Source organism: Mya arenaria, chromosome 4 (assembly GCF_026914265.1).
Source record: "Mya arenaria isolate MELC-2E11 chromosome 4, ASM2691426v1".
Taxonomy (NCBI): domain Eukaryota; kingdom Metazoa; phylum Mollusca; class Bivalvia; order Myida; family Myidae; genus Mya; species Mya arenaria.
The window spans coordinates 34,040,849-34,062,792 of record NC_069125.1 but is presented as its reverse complement, the minus strand read 5'-3'; the positions used below and the strand labels follow the sequence as shown (position 1 = coordinate 34,062,792).

At 34.4% G+C, this 21,944-nt stretch overlaps 1 protein-coding gene across 2 annotated transcripts; it reads right to left on the bottom strand.

Moving 5' to 3' along the window:
• Nucleotides 1–810: 810 nt before the first annotated feature.
• On the bottom strand, nt 811–21,637 carry LOC128231687 (GTPase HRas). 2 transcript variants are annotated; one of them, XM_052944762.1, is made up of 8 exons: nt 21,478–21,637; nt 19,262–19,310; nt 17,456–17,484; nt 10,865–10,949; nt 9,234–9,336; nt 6,920–6,959; nt 5,342–5,502; nt 811–4,437 (listed from the first exon to the last, which is right to left on the bottom strand). In XM_052944762.1, the coding sequence occupies exons 1-8, from the start codon at nt 21,506–21,508 to the stop codon at nt 4,381–4,383; spliced, it is 555 nt and encodes a 184-aa protein (XP_052800722.1). In that variant the 5' UTR covers nt 21,509–21,637; the 3' UTR covers nt 811–4,380. The 2 variants fall into 2 exon arrangements, with proteins under 2 accessions (XP_052800722.1, XP_052800723.1); XM_052944763.1 differs by lacking the exon at nt 19,262–19,310 and adding an exon at nt 19,165–19,213.
• Between the last annotated feature and the right edge of the window lie 307 nt (nt 21,638–21,944).

The following is a 21,944-nucleotide window of genomic DNA, read 5'->3' as shown; positions in this document are numbered from 1 at the left end:
CAACGGATTTACATTAATTTCAAAATCGATCCGTGAGCCTTAATTCCGGAATTCCGGATTAATCCGGAATTTTATCATCCCTGGTCTTAGGACAAGGGTAAGAATGACATTGACTACAGCCCCAGATGTATACCACGTTCAAATGTGCATGGGCTTATAAGAGGCCTGGTAAGTCTTTTTGAGGCATGTTATAATGTGGGGGAAAATACTCTATCATTATTGGCAAAATTTGTCTTGAGAAAGTGTGTAACGATGGCAATGGGCATAATATTTATGGTTGTCTGGTTAGCCCACTCACATCTCACCAAGGCTACCCAGGTTCGAATTCCCGCCTTTTTTTCCCTTAGATGTCTGTATCAACATTGAATGGTGTTCACGCTCTTCCTTATTGCTTAATGGACCATAAAAATGTGTTTCTGGCATACCATGAACACCATCGGAACAATTCCTCCTTTTTACATGAGAATGTTAACATCAACACCGGCTGGTAGGAATTAATGCTGTTCCCCGACAGTACCGGACCGATGCACAAATACAGACCTCAGTTCAACATTTTTATGCGAGTAAAAATAGAAGTTTAGAATAGAAATTGAACTTGAAATGACCTATTTTGCAGGTGTTCGAGGCCAAAAAAGCTTGTTTGTAAAATATTGCTTCCAGCATATTTTTTACATAACTTGTCTCTACACATTGAAACCTTTCAAATGATACCAGAATAATATGGGGTCTCCAGAAATTAAAATTTCACATCGATGTACATAGGTAAAAGAATTATTTTCAAAGCTTCAATATGAAAACATAACACACGTAATTATTTAATGTTTTATTAATCCAAATTGTCAAAGAATGAAAATGAAGAAATTTGCATGAAATATAAAAGGGATGTTACTATGTATTCCCCATATTTGTAATGATAAGTCAGGGCCGATATTCATTAAGCATCTCAATCATTGCCAAACTAAAATAATTTCCCTTATTTAAGTATCTCACTTATATGAAATCATGACTTTAAAGTTTCTGAAATACTTTATTTCAATAAGACTTCATTCAAAATCAACACATTTATGTTAAAAGAATGTAACAAAATTTCTTTAAATTTGATAATAAAAAAAAAGAAAAAAAAGTTGACTTTAAGTAAGGAAATGACTTAAAAAGTTTGATAAAGACTGGCCCAGAACCACATTTAGTACAAATACTTTTTTCGAGACCAACTAAACATGTACAACATATGTAACGTCTACAATTGAGAAACAAAGAGTGGAAACAGCATAAACATTTGGCTGCATGTACGAGTTGGAACATACATCATATGTTTTCATGTATAAAGCTTGTTCAACTATGATTCCAGATTAAACATAGATTATAATAAATTATGCAACGTTTTAACTGGAACTAGTTTATTCAAGTACGGTGGTAGGTCTAATGAAGCAAAAATGTGAATGTTCATTTAAATAGAAAAGATAATTACTTAAAATATGTAGTCAAATGGAAGCCTTGCTCTGTTCGGTCGTGTGCCGGAGGCTGTTTGTATGAGGTATGGTCAAAGTAATCCATTTGATTATACAAATACTGCAGATTCAAGGGAGATCACTGCATTTGCAGAATGGTACTGGATTGAAAAGCCGAAGGCAGAACTGGAATATTCTAACCAAACTTTGTAATATTTGTTTACTGGAAATACATATATATTTCAAATTACATTTTCATTTCGAACAATAATTTACTACACAGAGGAAAAATGTTTAAATGCTGCACGAAATATATTGCAATCTTTAAAACAATCAATGTTTCTTTATATTTCATGCTTATCATTCAACAAAAATAATAACTAATATTTAATTGGAAAATCCCAACAAATTTTGACCTCATACCTGATGTCACTAATTTTTCTTCACAGCAACGTATGCGTAAACATTTGTTTTTTTTTAAGTATAAGTTATATTTTGATAAACCCACAAATCCAAACGGCATGTTTATCAGATATAATACACCACTTTTTTTTCAACAAGCCACCAAGCATGAAATATATTTTTTATTGTACGGTATACTGTTAATGAAAAGATTTTTTAATATAAAATACATGTATAAAATTCTTATAATTTTCATAAGAAAACGTACAAACACATGTAGGTGATAGATAAAACACAATTACGATAATGAACAATAACCATATGCCTACAAATATACAAACAAAAAGAGAGGCAAAGCAAAAGCCAGCGCCCGTCTGCTTATTTTACAGTCTAAAAAGGAGCATAACTCCACTCTCATTTAAGCCAGAGTAATGGGCCTTGCTGTCCATGTTTCTTTTGACTGCAGCAACATGTGTACCAAATTTTATGGAAATATTTCAAACGGTTCAAGTTATGGCAATGGTTGAAGTGTTTCAATAACAACATTGGCGACAACAACACCAAGGCTATGACAATACCTCGACTTTTTTTCTTCGAAATAACAGGCGAGCTTATAATACATGTGTATGGAATTACGCAGCCATGAGTGAGCAAATACCACTGGCCATCCCTCAAAAGGGCAAAGCAAGACTTGGACAGGGTTGTTAAAAAAAGTCACAAATAACCAAAATCTCCATACTATGATGAATGTGCGACACAGTTTGTTAGAAAAGCCCTATTTAACTGAACATATTCGATGTTACAAGGTCATGTTTTGCGATGACATCTTCATGCAGCAAAATGTGAGATAAACCTTGGAATGCCATTGTTTTGTATTTATTCATGTATAACATTACAGTTAATAGCGTATTCAAAACTGGAATTTAAGCAAAGATTTAATGTGTATTTAACAACTCCTAGTTCTCAGTTAGAAAAAAAAAAGATTTTAAAAACTAACATACAGAAGTTTTTATCACAAATATAAAAGGTGTGTTTGGCCTATGTTAGAAATTTTCATGTAAAGAAAGAGACAGATGTTACCTAATGGATACAAATTATCCATTAGGCCCAAAAAAAGAATTGTTTGCTTCCGATTTCACTTTATAAAAAAGGACACTACTTTTCTCATCTTTCTAATGCAAGAATGGAGAACTTATCAAACTTAAATATGATTGGCTGCTGCTGGTCGATAAAAATGTTCTGTAGCAAGTAAAAAACAGTAAGATCAGGCGTAAAAATTTAGGGTTGGTCTGGAATCGGAAACAAACATTTCTATATGTTTAGCCTAAATGCAATGAAAATACAATTTATATCTTCACTAATCACTGGGTAAAAATCATAAATATAGAAAATTTATATTGATTTGTACTAATTTATTTTTTGCTTGATCATGTAGGCAGCTGAACCCTGATATAAAATCACTCTCGAGTTTGTTTCCTGGGCAGAAACCAGTACTGTGTCCCTCTTGAGAGGCCACGATAAAGTACCGCTGTTGGGGCTCATACCCACAACCTCTTAGGCGAGAAAGCGGACACCCATACCACTAGACCACTTTCACCCTGTTCATATTGATGCGGATTACGAAATAAGTATAATCTAATTGCAAAGCAAAACAATTCATTCAGCACTAAATATAATAAAAATTTAATGTAATCAGCACAAAATATAATTTTTCTAAAAAAGAAATATATCTAACAAAATTATTTCATTACTCGACCGAAAACACAAATAAATCCTAAAACACCGTTGAGCCGTAATAAGAATAATTTACATAGTTAACTACAAATAGAATACAATATACTATTTATTAAAAGTACAGATTGCATGAAATAAAATATAAGCATATACAATTGATAACATGACTACAGTATATGAAAGACATATATCAAAACCACCAATCTCTCTGATATAAATCCTGTATTGATGTTGTATTGATGTTTCGGCAGTATTGGTTCACTCTCCGATATATCTTATGATAAATTAAAACACCTTATATTGTGATTTTTTTTTTTGATTTTAATATTGTTTTCACATTGATAAAATTTTCTCTAAGAAATTGGAAATTACATATTGGGCGGAGTGTCCAGAATGTTTTTAAATTTAACAACGTACTTAACAGCTTCATTGTTAACTTGTAGAGATGAACCATTTTATCATATGCTCACACATTTAAAATAAAACATGTACAGTGAAAACAGTTGTCAAAACTTTTTAGAACTACTGTAGATCACAAAAGTGCAAATAAAGGCTCTAGGGCAATAAAGATTTGGAAGTTAACAACGATGACGTTAACAACGTTGTTACCTTTAACAAAGATCTGAAAACAACACTAAGCCCTTTAACATGTATAAAATGTACACAAAGTGCTAGGTCAGGTCACAAGGTGTCTTTACACATTCACACGAGGAGCTAAACGTCCAAAATAGAGAGAGAATGTACGAGGAAGGCATAAAAAAAATGGGGAGAGATTGACGAGAGCAGAATACAAGTGTTACAACATGGCGCATGCTCGCTTCGGCTTCTTCTTAGACTTGCCCTTCTTGTCTTTCTGTAAACAATGAAAGAGATCATGTAAATACTTGCCCTTTTTGTCTCTCTGTAAACATGAAAGAGATCATGTAAATTTGAAATAGTGCATAGTGTACTTCAATAGAATCAGCATACAACATTAAACAAGAGTGCTGCTCATAGGGTTTATAATAATGGCCAAAGTTAAAGGTTTTGCATTCTGATGCTGCTAATGACGGCAAGGCTATGATAATACCTTGATTTTTTCTACTTCGAGAAATAGACAAGCTACAAACACATCATGACTCAGCTTATTATGACTTATTAGCTGAGCAAGGTTCCAGTTTTAGGTAATAGTCATTTGAATATTTCAAGTTTATGAATCATTTCAAATCATGTATTGTAATCAAAATGACTAAAACATTTTTAATCTAGACCAAAAAACAATTGTACATGTAGCTTTTACACATATTTGGTTGCGTTCAATTATCACAAACAAAAACAATTTAACTCTTCTAAACTGAATATGTAACATTGCTTTTAAAACACAGGTATACAAAAGAAATCTGTTATTTTTCAACCAATAAGCTTGTTGTCTTGTAAATCCATTTAGGTTTGTCTTGTGAAATGTTACATATAAAATCAGAGATGTGATAAACCTGGCAGCTGATGGGCTGACACCATTTTTAACGATGGGTTTGGGGGACTCTTTAGGCCCAAAATAGGATTTGAAAAACCCTGCCGCAAAATCAAAACTGGCTTTCTAGAAGCTTTTTAAGGGCTTTACTAGCAAACTGGAGTGTCAATAATTACAACAAATAAAACGAAACAATCAAAAGCATCCAGTTAACTTTATTTATTTTTTAGATCCACGGAAAGCCACAAGCACATCACATCCCCATTTTTGTCTATTGAAAAATATAAAATACACAAACAAGACTTACAAATTTCCTGATTTCCCTAACAAGGGTGTAGAAGGCATCATCCACACCCTGCCTCGTCTTTGCCGAGGTCTCAACGTAAGGGATGTTATAGCTGTCCGCAACCTGCTTCGCTTGCCGTGTGTCCACAGATCGTGATTGCAGGTCCACTTTGTTTCCTACCACTGCAAGTGCACATATGGGGTTACTTAAAATCCTGGCAGTATCATATATATGTTCACAATTGTCATATACAGTTGAACACCGCTATTACGAACACTTTTTATCCGAATTTATCGCCATTTCGAAATTATTTTTGGTCCCGATTTTACTCCCTCTTTGTTTAACGTCATATACAGTTGAACACCGCTATTACGAACACTATTTATCCGAATTTATCGCCATTTCGAAATTATTTTTGGTTCCGATTTTACTCCCTCTTTGTTTAACGAAATAATCCCTATTTCGAAGTAAAAACTAAGGTCCCGATTTGTTATTTAACACCTTTTTATCAATTCTTATTTTGAAGTTGATCATGTCATGGTTATTCACACCATACTGTGAATGCATATTTTAATGCACTTGGCAAACGGCTTGAGGTGACAATGGAGCACAGTTAGTGCTTGTTAAAAAATGACGTTGAGCATGTGTATGTTACAAACATCAATGTCAGAAAATGAGCGATTCATTTGGGTGATGTAGTGTGTATATAATTGCTGGTTAACACCTGAATATCATACAAAAAAGTCTCATCAGATTCCATTGCTACATTGTTCACTCGACCCGCTACTGAAAATCCGTGCTATGTTCCGAATGCAAACATGTGCTGTCATTTTGTTTTAAATGTTTTATGTTGTTTTAATAAAGAAGTTTAATAACGAATTATTTGTCATTTATTAAATAAATTGTATTTTTGTATACGAAATATCACTCAAACCAAATGTATCTTATGGTAGCGTGTAACCGACATTGCAATCTTCACGACTTAGTATTTCACGTCATCTTTATGACTAAAGTTCGCAATCTCTGTCATTTTCTAAAAATTGTTAATCCGAATTATCGCTATTCCGAAATACTTTTTTGGGTCCCTACCATTTTGGATTAACAGTGTTCAACTGTATATTTTTATAAAAAATAGGGCCATCTCATTAATAAGCGATCAATAAAATATCGTTAAGATGACAAAGTTCTATTGAATATTAAGAAAGTGTCACAAATTCAGATTCATTTACAGATTTACATTAAGTCTAATCTGACCGATAAAGCTCTTAGTAAAGACATTGATTTTTTAACAATTCAGAAATATTGATTTTGAGAAGCAATCATACTACAATACTTTGGTAGATAAGATGGCCCACAATCCCTAAAACTTTAATTTTAATGAGATAACATCTTATGGGACCTTTTCGTTTCTATTATAAAATATAAATCTATTGTATGTACAAAAATGTTACGTATCCAATTCAAATGCACATATATTAATTTGTAAAAAGTTAAGAGTTGGATCTCTTTCAAAGACGTTTTTTACATACATGTGAATTTTGGTTACAGATCAAATGATTGTAAACAAGTTGAAAACTAAGACAAGAATGTTTTACTTACAGACCATGGGTACTTCATCTGCATCTTTTACTCGCTTGATCTGCGGAGAAGAACAAGTTAAATGGTAACAATTACTTGTATAGGGAGTGGATTTATCAGAACTTAACCACAAATAAGCTTATTCTCTAATAGCTCCAGTAACTTAAATATAAAATTGTGATTGCAGGGACGTGATTGACCTGGCAACTGGAGGGCTGAAACCATTTCGGCCATGGGTTCTTGGGGGTACTTTTGGGGTCAAAAGCACACTGCCATATAAGAAAAACTGGCTTTTTAGAAGCTCTTTTGAGGGTTCTTCTGATTTCAAATTTGGAACAAACTGGAACATCAACACTTACAACCAAAAGCACTCTATAAACTTTTTAAATCAGCTAAAAATATATATATATATATATATATATATGTATTTTTTTTTATTTATTTATTTTTTTTTTATTTTTTTTTGGGGGGGGGGGTGGGGGGGTGGGTCCCTGGGGCCATTAGATCTGCGGAATTCCGCGAAATCACATCCCTGGATTGTTAAAATGATATTGGGTCACCAAAGGCCATGTTTATGAACAGTCTCAAGTTCGTGTTCAGACTTAGAAAGGCACTTTAATCAAATTACAAAATCATCTTTTTGTTTTACAAAAATAAATATCAGTTTCAAAAATAATAATATTAATATGATCCAGCAAACATAGGAACTATTTCATGATAATAGAGCCTTAAATTCTGTGATGGCAAAAGGGTCAGGGTTCCCCCTGGGTTCTTAAAAGTTGTCGCCACTTTTTCGCGGGGGTTAAGGGGGCCGCGATAGGCCCCCTTACGGGTCCAGGGCAGCGCCCTTGTGGGGGCGAAGCCCTCTGAAGCTCATGGGGTTTAAGCATTTTAAGAGCCTTAAATTGCCTTTAATTAGCACATTGTCGTGCAAATCATAACATTTTGTTGTACATGAAGCACAAGATATTAATAGCAAATTGTTATTCTGTTGACAAAATTCATTGTATATGGACTAGGATATAAATAAAAAAATATTGCAAAAAAATGTGACATAAACATCAATATGTTGATTTCAGTCTAATGCCTGCATACAATAAAAGAATACATTTGTGAAATTATGAGATAAATTTAAAATAAACGGAAACTCAAAGAAATATACATTGTCAAACTAGGGCCATAACTTTCCTAATAGAAATTTGTCTACCTACTCTTTACTCCAGCCAACATATTAGAAGCCTTATCAAATGGGGTTTAATCCTATTTATTTGATTTCTGTTAATCTTTTTGACACTTTTTGAATTCTTAAAATGCTGCATTTATAGCAATTACAAATTGCGACAAAACCGAAAGCAAGTCTATTTTTAGCGCGTAAACGTCATTACGAAATTTGCATATCACGTGACTTTCCGACAACATAAAATTCTACGATTTGCATATTTAAAACTAACACGATAATTACGCAACAACAAGGCTGTTGAGCTAAATATTAAAATTGTTTGCTAATAAGAGACATAACAGTTAAAGGATGTCATTGTTTATCCGTGAAAGCAATAAAATTCTGCAATAATTAGCGAGGTGTTGACTGGGCCGTGACTGCTTGCCCTAATTACCGGATTAATTTTTGTTGTCGCACCAGCAGATGCGCTTGATTTATGACAGTGACAGAATCGATTATCATGCAGGCCGCATGGTCACCACTTACGTCATTTTAAGAAAATATTTTAGAAAAAAATCGTTGTCGCCATAAATTCGCCAAATTTGAAAAGTTGTCGCCACTTTTGCGATTTTGTCGCAAATGGCGACAATGGCGATCGCCAGCGGGAACCCTGAGGGTGCACATGCTGGTCACACAGAGAGCAGAAAGGTGCTACCAAAAAAAAGGGCAGCGTGCAGCCCTATCCTATTACTCTACAGCTCAAACTCTACAATTAATGGAACTAGCCCCCCAGTTTGCCAGCATATGAACCCTAAAAACACCTAATTTTAACCTTAAATTGATACTATTAAAATGCTGATATTTATACATAACATTTATTTTTATTACAGTATCATGTCCACAATATAACATGTTTAAAAGTTTTCTTAAATGAAGTGTTGAAATGCATCAACGATTTTAAATTTGTCATTTCAATACCTCAGTGAATCATTTTTTAGTTGGTTTGACGGTTTTGCCCCCCCCCCCCCCCCCCAGTTATCTTGGATCCGCCACTGACTACAGATCTAAGATGTTACTACTGAAGATGGGGGCCTTGAACGCAAAGTTTTTTCAAGTCAGGTAGTAATGTTTGAATTTTGGGCTTGTTGATACCAAAGATGATAACTGGAACAGTACCTGCTCCCTGTACTGGTTTATGTCCTCGAATGATTTGGCGTTGTTTACAGCGAACACGCAGAGAAACCCCTCTCCCGTCCGCATGTACTGATCTCGCATTGCACTGAAAGAGATTCAATGTTGAAATGACAGGTACGCTTTGGTTTTGTGAATGATACAGTCACTATTGAAGAAGCAGTTAATCTTACAACATATGTGGTATGATCATGTCAAACGATCTGTCAAACATATACGAACAATAAATCTTTTGAAAGTTTAATACAAGCAGTTATGTCTCAGACTTATATGGTACACATAAATCAGCTGACATTGCTTGAAATGAACATAATGAAAATTCATCCTAAGGCGTTCCGGCATTTGGTTAGGTGTATCAGTTTATGAATTAAAAAAATAGTTCGCACAAGAACAGTTTCACATTCTGGTAGTATTTGTTTAGCATTGAACCTATAATTTAAATCATTGTTTATACCAAAATATGGTAAACTGCAACATTTTAACAAAATAATTTATCAATAATAACATATAAAATAATATACAAGTATGTTCAAGTGGTCGATATGATGGATTCACAGACACACATACAGCATCAATCCTAAATAACAATGACTTATATAAATGGCATTGGTCAGACTGCGAAAAAACATTGTGAAAATCAATAGCGAATCATTTATATGGCAATTTGTTTCCAGCAACCGTGAAAGAATTGGTATTGTGGCTTGGCAATTTGAACCCTGATATTTCACAATTCACTGGTATGCTTATTATCACAGCAGTTTCTTACCTATGGAGTGGTAATACGATAAATATATTTTCCTTATACCAGTAGATTGCTTATATAAAGTGCAAATAGATAACTAAACAAAAAGCACAGTGGAACGAACACCAATGCTCTTATCATATGTTGTTTCTCGATCAAACAAGGGGAACAACTTGACAATTAGTAATGCCAGAGTTAAGCATTGATAAACATGTGTGTATTGTCTCTGGCAACATGTGTACTAAGTTTTATTTGAATACTATGAATAATTTTAAGAGTTATGGCCAAATAATAAGACTTTGCACAGTGACACCCAGGCTTTGACAATTCTCTTTCTCTTAAGATTGACTATGACACTGTTATAGCACTGTGTGTACAACCCTTGGCACTAACAGGGATATGATCAATCAGCTGAAGGGATAAAACCATTTTGGTGATGGGTTTGGGTGGCACTCTTTAGGCCCCCAATAGGTGTCAAAGGGGGTAGAGGGTCAAAAAGGGTCAAGTATTCCGCCGCAAGGGGAATTTTAAAAGCTCATTTGAGGGCTCTTCTTAAGTTTGAAGCACTCTTAAAGTATGGTCAACTTTATTAATCAGTAAATAAGAACAAAAAATTGTCTGAAATTGATATTCTACAAAGACCAGAGCATTAATGAACATAATTAATAAATCGTCTCATATTATTATTGCAGTCAGCTTGAAATCACAAAGGCCCAAACTTTCTAGTCATGAAGTAATGTATGGTAAAAAACTACATTGCCCTTCAATGTTTCATTGTTTAAGCTGTGCTTTAAAGTCATATGACAAGGATTATTTCAACTTGTTCCTTAGGACTGGTATTTGTATACCCAGTAAGTGGTCAATGACTACTAACCTATATTCTTCCTGCCCGGCCGTATCAAGGATGTCCAGTAGACATGTCTCCCCATCTATCACAACCTGCTTTCTGTACGAGTCCTCTGTAATGACAACATACACATTAGCTTCAATCAACCCTCCTGTTACAACTCATAATGGAATTCAGTAGCATTACATCTTCACTTTTGTGTCGGTTTCCAACCAGGGGAGGTAAAAACTTGTACCCGTGATGATGTTCATAATGAATATATAGGGCACATTTCATTTAATAATCTAGGTTGTAACTACAGTAAAAACTCACTAAACTGGAACTCCACAAAACCGGAATCCTCGGTATACTGGACTTTTTTCAGAGTCCCAGTTTTCCCCTTCTATTTTCAATGTAAAAAAATCCCTACAAAACCGGAACCCCGGAATTCCGGATACCAAACAAAAAAATTCGAGAAAATTTGTTAGTAGTCAACGTAATTTTACCTCACAAAACCGGACATATATTTGTTCCAACATGTCAAAATGATTTTGTGTATGAGGAATTCGCGAATTGCTTGTCACTTTGTTTTGACAGCCGGTTCGCCTTTAAATATTGCACCTGTGATGTTGTGTTAACGATAATTGATAATGATGATTGCGAAAATAAAGAACTAGAAACGGTTATTAAGTGATCATTTTGGAGGGTTGTTTTATCTAAAGACTTCTATGATTGAATCAAATTAGAGCTGTGCGTTAATTAAACTATCAAACATACTTTACAAGCATTAAATTACAGATAATCGGATAATTTGTTTGTTTGTTACTCAAATCAAGGACTTTGATTGGTGATGAAGTGGTCATTTCCGCGAGTTTTTTTATTTTAAGACTTGGAAAAAAGATGATAAAAAAAAAGCAGAAATGTTTAATTATGTTTATCACTTTTGCATGTGCTTTTATCATGTCTCAACTTCCGTCTAAACGTCAAAGAATATTGAACTGTCCCTAGAGGACAAAATTCTTACTCCGTACATCAAATCCTCACTAAACCGGAATCCTCACTAAACCGGAAATTTTGCCCAGTCCGTACCTTGTTCTGTTTAGTGAGTTTCTACTGTACACAAATCTTAAATCTATAAGATCATCACAAATGGCAATAAATAAAAAAAAAATATCTTCCGCAAGAATGTTTTCAACTTGTAGACTGACTTACACATTGCAATATGTAGCAAAATAACAAAAACATGACACTAAAATTTCACTTAACAACTTAAAATCTTTAATGAAATGGGCCCCAGGGCACCCTTCGCAGAAAGATATTTTAGTAGGGAACCTTACTCTGCTTAAAAGTACATGTTCACCCTTAAAGTTACGGACATCTTTGCGATAAATGTCCTTACGATATATATTTTGAAAAAAAAGTTAACGCCCAAAACGAAGTTACGACTGGAAATTTACGATATTAAGCCTTATGATCTTTATTTAAACGGGCCCCAGCGGTGTAAGCTTGGTGGTCTCAGGTGGGCATGACCTCTTGTAAGCTTAAAGCAACATATGGCAAAACCATAAGGGGGGATGGGGATGGGGGTGTAACAGAGTCTACTAAAACAACTTGGATTAAGCCACATATTGTAGCACAGAAGTTGTAAATTAAAAGTGTCAAAAAAAAGTACCTGTAACACAAACTAACTTTATTTTCGAGGTTGTATCTGACCAAGCAGGGTTCATGAGGGCGAGTGCCATTGTCGCCATTTTGCAACAAAATGTCGGCAATTTTTCAAATTTGGTGACAATGATTTTTCATAATTCATTATTAAATGATAATCGATTCAGTCTCTGCAGAAAATAAATCGAGCCACTGTTGCGACATATCCGATAATTCGGGGCGTGCAGTCACGACTTGGTTGATTTCCTTGTAATTTTATGGATTTTGTTTAACAATGACATCCTTTAATGCTTGTAAACTTAGTAGCAAAAGTGTTACATACAGACAATCGAGAAAGTGACAGAAAGTAAGTGTGGTCACGATAAGTGTACTTTCTGAAGCAGGTCCTAGAAATTCTGAATTAATTGTCTATATCTACCCATATATTATGTCAATATAGAAATGGATATGAAATTAAATCACAATATGCTAATAAAATATGCCATTTATTAAAAAAAAAAATGCAATTGCATGACAATAGGTGAATAAAATGTGCTATTCATACAATAAAGTGTTAATGATATTCCTATTTTTAGTCAGATATAGTTCCAAATTGTCTCATATAAACATGAATATACAAGCTTTGCCTCCTCTGATCCCTCACAAGGGTGCTGCCTGGAGCCACCTCAACCTCCTTGAAAAAATGGCGACATCTTTTCAAACCCAGAAGGATCCCCAGTGTGATACAAATAAAAAAAAATTAGCATGAATCCTGCATATATTTTTTCAATTTATATACCTTTAGAGAAATTTTAGTTTCTGTCTGTTGCTTCCACCCTCTCTAGTCCAGTGTAAAGAAAAGCACCAAGCCCCCAGTTAATAAAAGATCATAAGGCCCAAGATTGTTTTTCATTTCTAGGCGTAACCTGGTTTTGGGCATAAACTGCGTTTCAATAAAAAATATCTTTAAGGAAATTTATTGCCAAGATTCTTCCCATAACTCTACAGGTGTACCTGAGCACTCTTAGGCAGAGTAATGTTTACGGTTAAAATATCTTATTGAAACAGGTTATTGAAGGTTTCAGCCTCTTTTCATCACTTTCTGTAACTCCCATATCCAATTTTAATCTGTATGGAAAGCTAGCCCCTACTATAGTTTCCAGCGTGACTTATATATCGCCTTTACGGATACCATAAAGACGCTCGCAAGTATTAAATCGTCAATTTCTTCATTCACTTTGCATGTCATTTGCTAGTTATTGTATTCGCATTACTAGATGTAACTTTAGTTCAACATCAATATTCTTCAAGCATTGATGTAAACTATTTTACAACCATTAAGGGTTATTGTATTACAGATTGGTTTCAGATTTCATTAACATATTATGTAGCAAGGGGAGCTAGCAGAAAAGTTCTAACTGACATAAAATAATGAGGCAGATAGAGTCCTTCACTTTTTACTCCTCGATATAAACAACCAGCAAAACTCTTTTTATTTCTTCTATGGCCAAACAAAATAATTGTGTGGTTAGGGGTACATCTTGTCCAAAAAAAGGTAGGGTGGGTGGGCTTTTATTATTTTATTTTTTATTAAGCTTTATGAAGAATATAATTGTCATCATTGGGGAATTGCGATAAAGTAATCTTCATTATAAACCTTTTTTTAAACTAGAAATGTGTCCATAGGACACGGATGCCCCCACTTCGATTTTTTGTCACAGAAAATAAGCCATAATGATTATTCAGGATAATCTGCACAAGGGCAAATCCTTTTCAAAAATTAGATCGGATAAGATATTTTCTAAGTATTGTTGGGAAATAAAGGGCCCTAACTCCTAAATGATTAAAGCGATTTCCATGGCTATCGAACTTGATCAAGGTATTATGGTCACAAACATGTGTTAAAAGTTTGGTGAGGATTGGACAAACAGTTTTCAAGAATTAGATCGGAAAAAATCTTCGGGACGTATTTTTCAAGTCTTTTTTTGCAAATAAAGGGCCGTAACTCCTAAATGACAAAAGCGATTTCCATGGCTATCGAACTTGATCAAGATATTATGGTCACAATCATGTATGTAAAGTTTGGTGAGGATTGGACACATACTTTTCAAGAATTAGATTGGAAACATATATTTTTGAAGTATTTTTGGCAAAAAAGGGCCGTAACTCCTAAATGACTAAAGCGATTTCCATGACTATCGAACATGATCAAGATATTATGGTCACAAACATGTGTTTAAAGTTTGGTGAGGATTGGACAAACGGTTTTCAAGAATTAGATCGGAAACAATCTTCGGGACGTACGTACGTACAGACAGACAGACGTACGTACGGACAAGGGCAACCCTATATGCCGCCACTTTGTGGGGGCATAACTACATATTAAATATGCACTAACCAAAAATAACCACTAACTAACAGACTATAAAAAAGTAGCGTCGGTGCCTATTGTGTTGAAAGGGTTGGGTAACCCAAACCATAAGAGTTTTTATAAGCCTAACTTCAATGCCAAGGCTGTGTGTATTTAATTTTTCTTTATGCAAATATTATATTTTTTATATCAAACTCTAACCTCTCAGCTGACCTGAGGCAGTACAATTCTACAACGGTGGGAATTAGACTCTTACTTAAACAGAAAGCCATTCATGGCAAGAGATTTCAAAAGGTTTCTAGGACTTGCCAGGGTAATTTTTACATCATATCACGAAAAATCAATTGTTTCGCTTTACCACACTCAGATCTTGAGTGTTATAGCAATAAAAAACTTGCAAACTAAGTATTAACAGTAACATGCTCTTTGTTATTTTTGTCAAGCTGTTATTGTTATATATCTTGACTTAATTTCCTACATTTTAAGTACATCAACCGAAATAAACCTGCCGCCTGTTGAATGCATGTGTGTTATATGTGAATCATGACTGGGGAATGTCCTGTATCTGTTCGAACAGCAGGGCCTGGAAACCTATTGATCATAGCGTCCTTGACTGAGATTTTCCCACAAAAACATGCCATATTCCAGACTTAACATTGTTTTGCAAAAAAATCAATGGTTTTAAATATACCTATATACAGCTGGTAATTGAAGAAAAATTACTTTGTAATTGCTTTATTACCTGACAGTTAGAATACTATGGAAGACAAGTTGCTTTGAACTAATAGTGTTTTTCTTTTTTTTTAAAGATGAAACATTTATCCATCAGTGCATGAAATTTAATTTAAACCATACTGCTATTTGAAGATTGTAACCACCCAGTAATTTGTTCAAAGATGATGAAACAAAAAAAATACTATTCTCCAACAAATTGATATAAAGACACAGTTTAAAGTGGTGAAAGAAAGTGCTGCTCCAATCCGACTATTAAAAGTATTCAGTCTTCCTCATGCAAAGAGTATTCAGGATATGATTTTAATCAGAGTGAGAGAAACTCATTTGTCTTGGGAAACATTATCAAGTTTCTATGAACAAACTTGAAACAGGTGAGATAAGGCAGCTGTCAACCTACTTCGACCATCAAACAATGCAGTTACCTGTGCCAAAACAAACTCGTCTAGATTATTACTGAAAGGTATATTGCCAAACTAATGTATAAATATATATAGAGAGAGACAAAATTTCCTATTCATGTGGACTTCACTGTAGTTAAATATTCATGCTTACATGTTAAAGCTGCACTCTCACAGATTGAACGTTTTGACAACTTTTTAATTTTTTGTCTTGGAACGAGCCGTCTTTTGCAAAAATCCATGGCAACCAGTTATATAAGACTGCTAACAATTTTTTTTTTATATTTAAGTTCAAAAATTGATGTTTAATGCATTTTTCTTAAACCTTAATAGCCATAAAACATTTAATTCGAATGGATATATGAAAAATTACGATCTGATTTTTTGTCAGAAACATTATATCATTGGTTGACAGATATTTACTCAAAAATTTGCTCTTTCCAGGAGAAAAAATATAAAAGTTGTAAAAATGGTATATCTGTGAGAGTGCAGCTTTAATATGACGAGAATTACCCAATGGGTAAATATGCCCACAGAGGCACACAATATATGGCTCAATAATCGGCCTAATGCCCATATAAAACAAAAACACCCTTGAGGGTTATTTTACCCCTATGTCTGAAGTTGGAATAAGTCACTTAAGAAATTGTTCAGCCTTTGAAACTAATCTATTCCCTAAAAGAACTGTTCCTGGTAATGAGTTGGTTCAATGATAACAAAACGACCACCATTTAACCAAGGGGCATAACTCAACAATAATAAAGCCAGTGTTCTGGGACTTCATGTGTACCAAGTTTCAGTTTAATATCTTGAATACTGAGAGAGTTGAAGCAAACATTTTTGCACAACGACGCCCTCAGACAATTTCTGATTTTAACCAGACAAGTTTTAAGTCTGGGTGTCTTTCAACCATAAACTGGAGAGAAAGGTGCCAATGCTCATCTGTTTTCTTATTGAATCAATAGGCTTTACTCAATGAAAACTATTTCAATCAGTTATTCGACTTGTTCCACATACAATGCCGTTATACCATTCATAAAAACTGCAGTGCTGTGAATATCAATAATATGTATGTATTCACATACAGGTTGCTTTGATTTTACTTTTCATTAAATCATATTGTGTATCATAAGGCCTAAAAACCAACAACTTTGATTCCGGTTACCCGACCCTACCCTACGAAATAGGTGCCAACCCTACCATTTTTAAAGTCTGTTGGAAAAAAAATATCAAAAAAATCTTTTTATTTTGTCTTTTACTATTTTGTTTAAAAACCTCTGAAGTTTTAAACAAAATATTACTTTAACGCCATACCCCAACGCTGACAATAACGTCCTTACATAAAGCCTACCAAAAATAAATAAAAAGCCTACCTACCCTTTGTGGAAAAGATGTATGGTAAACGTAACCAAACCAATTTTTTTGGCCTTACAATATTACAAACCATTTTCAAATCTATCATATTTTAACGCACTTTAATAGTTAACATACCTATTGTAGGGTCATATTCTTCCACGAAGCTGAAAAGAGAAAATTATACCTTTATTTGCAGTAGCACAATTTAAATGCTTTATATGTATGTTTACTAATTTTTTGTTATCTGCTTTTAAAAACCAACAACTTTGATTTAATATCTTAATATACATGTACTCAGTAACTTCAGTTATCAAATAAACAGACTGATGCAAAGGTGTGTGTGTTAAACTTTAAACCCATGCACACTAATTATAAACCAAAATATAGTTGTTTATAAAACAGTGTTATTTTTCAATCCTTTTTAGGGCCCAATTTCTCTCCTGAAAAAGTATACTCTTTTTTTGAAGAGCATTGACCTGTCAACATTGAGCAATAGCAGCAATATAGTGCCATTCATGAATATTACCATATGTTTGTTAAACAAAGGTTTGAAAAAAAGATGAACATTAGATGAATCGTGTTAGTATTATTCCCTTTTAAACAAAAGGTTTGAACAAAAGTTGAATATTAGATGAATCATGTTAGTAGTTTTCCCCTTTATGCCATAATGAAACTATTTTCTAACTATTGATGAACCCCATCACCATTCCCTAAGAAGGGGGAAAAAACACAGTAATAATACAATAAAGTGGTGTCCAAGACTTACTACTGTGGATTATACACAAGACGTCAACAGGAAACAATTTGTTTGTCATTACACAGAGTTCCCGCAAATCATAAATAAATAAAATCCGAGCCTTTTCCCTGACCAAATCTTACTTTTCCCTGGCCAAACTATCGGTGTTTGATCATGCGAGCTTAATAGGTCATCTATGAGCATAATTAATAATGTTGGCTTCCATCCTCCCCATCAGCCAACCCTTAATACCTCTTCTTCTTATGGAGTGTACTAGCTTTTTTCAGCAAGGAAGTAAGAAACTGCCTTTGCCTTATTTTCTTCTTACTGCTATTTACAAATTGTTTCCACGGCCATCGATCTTAGGTTTCAAATTTCCTTGAATTTTTCCTATTCCAAAATTTCACTGACTAATTTAAAAATTCCCTGACTTTTCCCTAACCCTGACAGTGGCAATGTGTTACAATGTTAACAGAGGACTAAGCTTCATTTTTAAAAGTTTTTGGTCAAACATTTTTTAAGTACCAGAATCGGTCAAAATACCCAAAAAGAAACCCCACCGTGCAGCTGAAGTGCTGAAATTATTTTGGGGAGGTGTAATGTTTTGACGGCCACTTTTAAATCTATCATCAAAAAATAATGGTCAAGTCATTTCTTTCACTTAAGTGGTTTAAAACAACAATAACACTGTTATATTTAAATGAACTTATTAATAAGCTATATTTTTGTTATTTGGACAGCTTGAGCTTTTTTAAACGAACAACGAATAAGTCATGGTGTTATACCATATTTTTTCAGAGAAATTACAACAGCACACAGACACTGCAATACTAGATTCCAAGATTATGCAAACGATTATTTCTGAACTCAATTTTAAACTATCAATTTTTAACAATACTCGATCATCAGTTTTTTCCCAGAGGACAGCAACTCCATAATGGAGTCAGTTGTAATATTAAATGTATATAGATGCTGCCGGAGCATGTTAAGGCTGAGCACTGCAGGACTTACAGGTTCTGTATAAGCTGTATGGTCAGAGCACTTTTGCCAACGCCACCCGCTGTAATAAATAAGACAAACACTAAAGGCCGTGCTTTGAATGACTTACTGGTTTTGAATCAGCTGTATGGTCAGTGCACTTTTGCCAACGCCACCCGCTGTAATAAATAAGACAAACACTTAAGGTTGTGCTTTGAATAACTTACTGGTTTTGTATAAGCTGTATGGTCAGTGCACTTTTGCCAACACCACCCGCTGTAAAAATAAAGACAAACACTGAAGAGTTAACAACATTCTTACAGTCATACATCAATTAAATTTAAAGGCATCATAACAACTCTGAGATTTTTTAACCAGGTTAAGACTGTGGTCAAGGTTCACCTTAAGGAAATTTGCTTTGATCAGTATCTGACAATCTTTTTCTCCCAAAATTGACAAAACCTATAAGAAATAGATAGATAGTGATAGTAGAAGAATATGTTAAACATAATTATAGTATTGAAAATCAGACCATTATACTACTGTTTATCAGATGAATTAAACTTATCAACGATCGATAATCAAATATTCACATGTATATCATTTACATCAAAGGGAGTCCTAATTTTGACAAAAACTTGAGAGGATAGCGGTAATGAAAAAAGTGAAATGAGACAGTAATGGTCTGACATTTAGGCAAACAATCTTACGAAGGTTATCATAAAAGGTCTATCAACTTATGTTGGTGCGCAAAAACTTGCGATTTGTTGCTTTTTGCAATCCAGTATATAATATAACTTTCTTTGATAGGCCATCTTTGTCTTAAATAATTTTCGATCAAACAACCTGATAGAAAAGAATGGGTACCAGATGTTTTGTCACCTTACCAGTTCGTTTACCTTATTTTATAATACAAAATGGGTAGTTGTTTCATCAACATATTTTTACAGTTCGTCAACCTTATTATAATTGGTAATTAATGCAACTATTATGTCCAATTTATTAGGTGTGAGCAAACACCAATTTAGGAAGAAAGGAATATTTCAGTAGACCATTTTATTGAATATTTTACCTTTTGATGTGTATGTTGACAAGCGGAGTGTGTGGAATCGTTTATTACTCAAAACAGTGTTTTTGCACATGTTTTATTTATCTATGTGATACATGACTGTGGCTAAAATAGCATTGTTAATAAATGATGCACCAGGATCGGCCAGTTGGACATGGCCGACGATGCTTGGAGTGAACATATCACCTAATTGCTTGACGCTTGCGTGGCAAGTCATCTTCTTGCTTCTTATACTGCACGTCCAGTAAGTCCGACCACCCTTGTTACGGCGAGCTGTGTATGTGTATCTGGCACTACTGACGAGCTTCTGGCCACCTCGCTTGCACCGGTACATCAGCAGGAACCTCTAGGGGTCTGTCGGGTAGCGACTCATCCAGTGGATGATGGGGTCGATCGAAGGTCCTGTTCGAGATGTCAAACCGGTCTTCCAGGATACCATCAGCGGCGTTGGTGCTGATGGCATCGTCTGCTACTTCGTCGGCGGCTACTGCGTTGGCTTTGTCGTCTGCTCCTTCTTCGGCTACTTCGTGATCAGCGTCGTCGTCTGCTACTTCGTTGGCTGCTCTGATGACAAATGTTGTAGACATCAGGCGTATCAGCGATGCACTGATGTTCATAGCCGGTTTAGTTATATCTATCGATGCCGTAGAATGAACTGATCGTCGACATCCATTTAGCATTCATCACATCTGCATGCCAGATTTAGCTCATTTTTTACCATCTGTTGGTACTGCTGAGCAGATACACCTGAATTGCATTTACGATGTTGCCAACGTTCAGACACATCGCGGACATGTGCGGTCAATTAGGTCTTCAAATGTTTAAGCTAATTGGTTTAGCATAAATGTGTGAACTAGTTCTAAACAATTAAGTTGACGAAACTGCGTATAGGTGTGACGAAACATCTTGGCAATTTATTATATAGAACAAGTGTGACGAACTGGAGAGTCGACCAAACCTCCGTAATGCGAAAGAATTACTGTTGAATTATAGTTAACTAGAAAGATGCATTGTTAAGACCGTTGCAAATGCAAATAGAAATTATTATTCATAATAAATATTTTCTTCATTAAGTAAAAATTTCACAAGCCATTATTATGAAGTTTGTCATTTGATCAGCAGAATTTTTGGAATTGTCAAACCGCTATCAACCAATCACAATAGATTTTGCAAGAAATACAAAACAGATTTGACATTAATTGAAGTAAGTGTACCTACTCTGTTCCAGAAATGTGTCCTAAGAAAAACAAACGAGCTAAATGTGAAAAATACTGTAATTTATAATGTCAAATTGGTGGGTGGGGTAACCAATTAACAACTGTCTGTCAAAACTTATAACTAATGCAAGGTACTAAAGCATAATCAATTAATTACCTCCAACGACTACAAGTTTGTATTCCGTCATTCGTGCTTCCGGTAATGTCAAGCAAGTCTAGAAAATTCAAGGTAAATAAAACAAACAAAATTTCTTGGCTGAGTTAATCATTCCAAACCAGCTGACCTCGTTCTGCTGTCGTTCACACCCGATTCGTGTTTTGTATGTTGATAAATTTAGAATATAGGGGAGTCTCCTTTAAAAACGAATTTAAAAATTCACATTTCTGTCTCTATTGGTCGTAAATTTTGATACTAAACGACCTAAAACACCACAAATCACTTTATTTTCAGTACTTTGTTTTTATTTATGTTTTGTTTTTCACGTGCGACAGAATGCAACTCATTTCCGAGTACCCTTACCTGTTTTGTTCTATTTTTATCTCAAAACTATAAATAGCATCGACTCCGGAATACCCAATTTAGTCAACACGGCGTTTGCTTAATCGGATTCAAACGGCCATTGA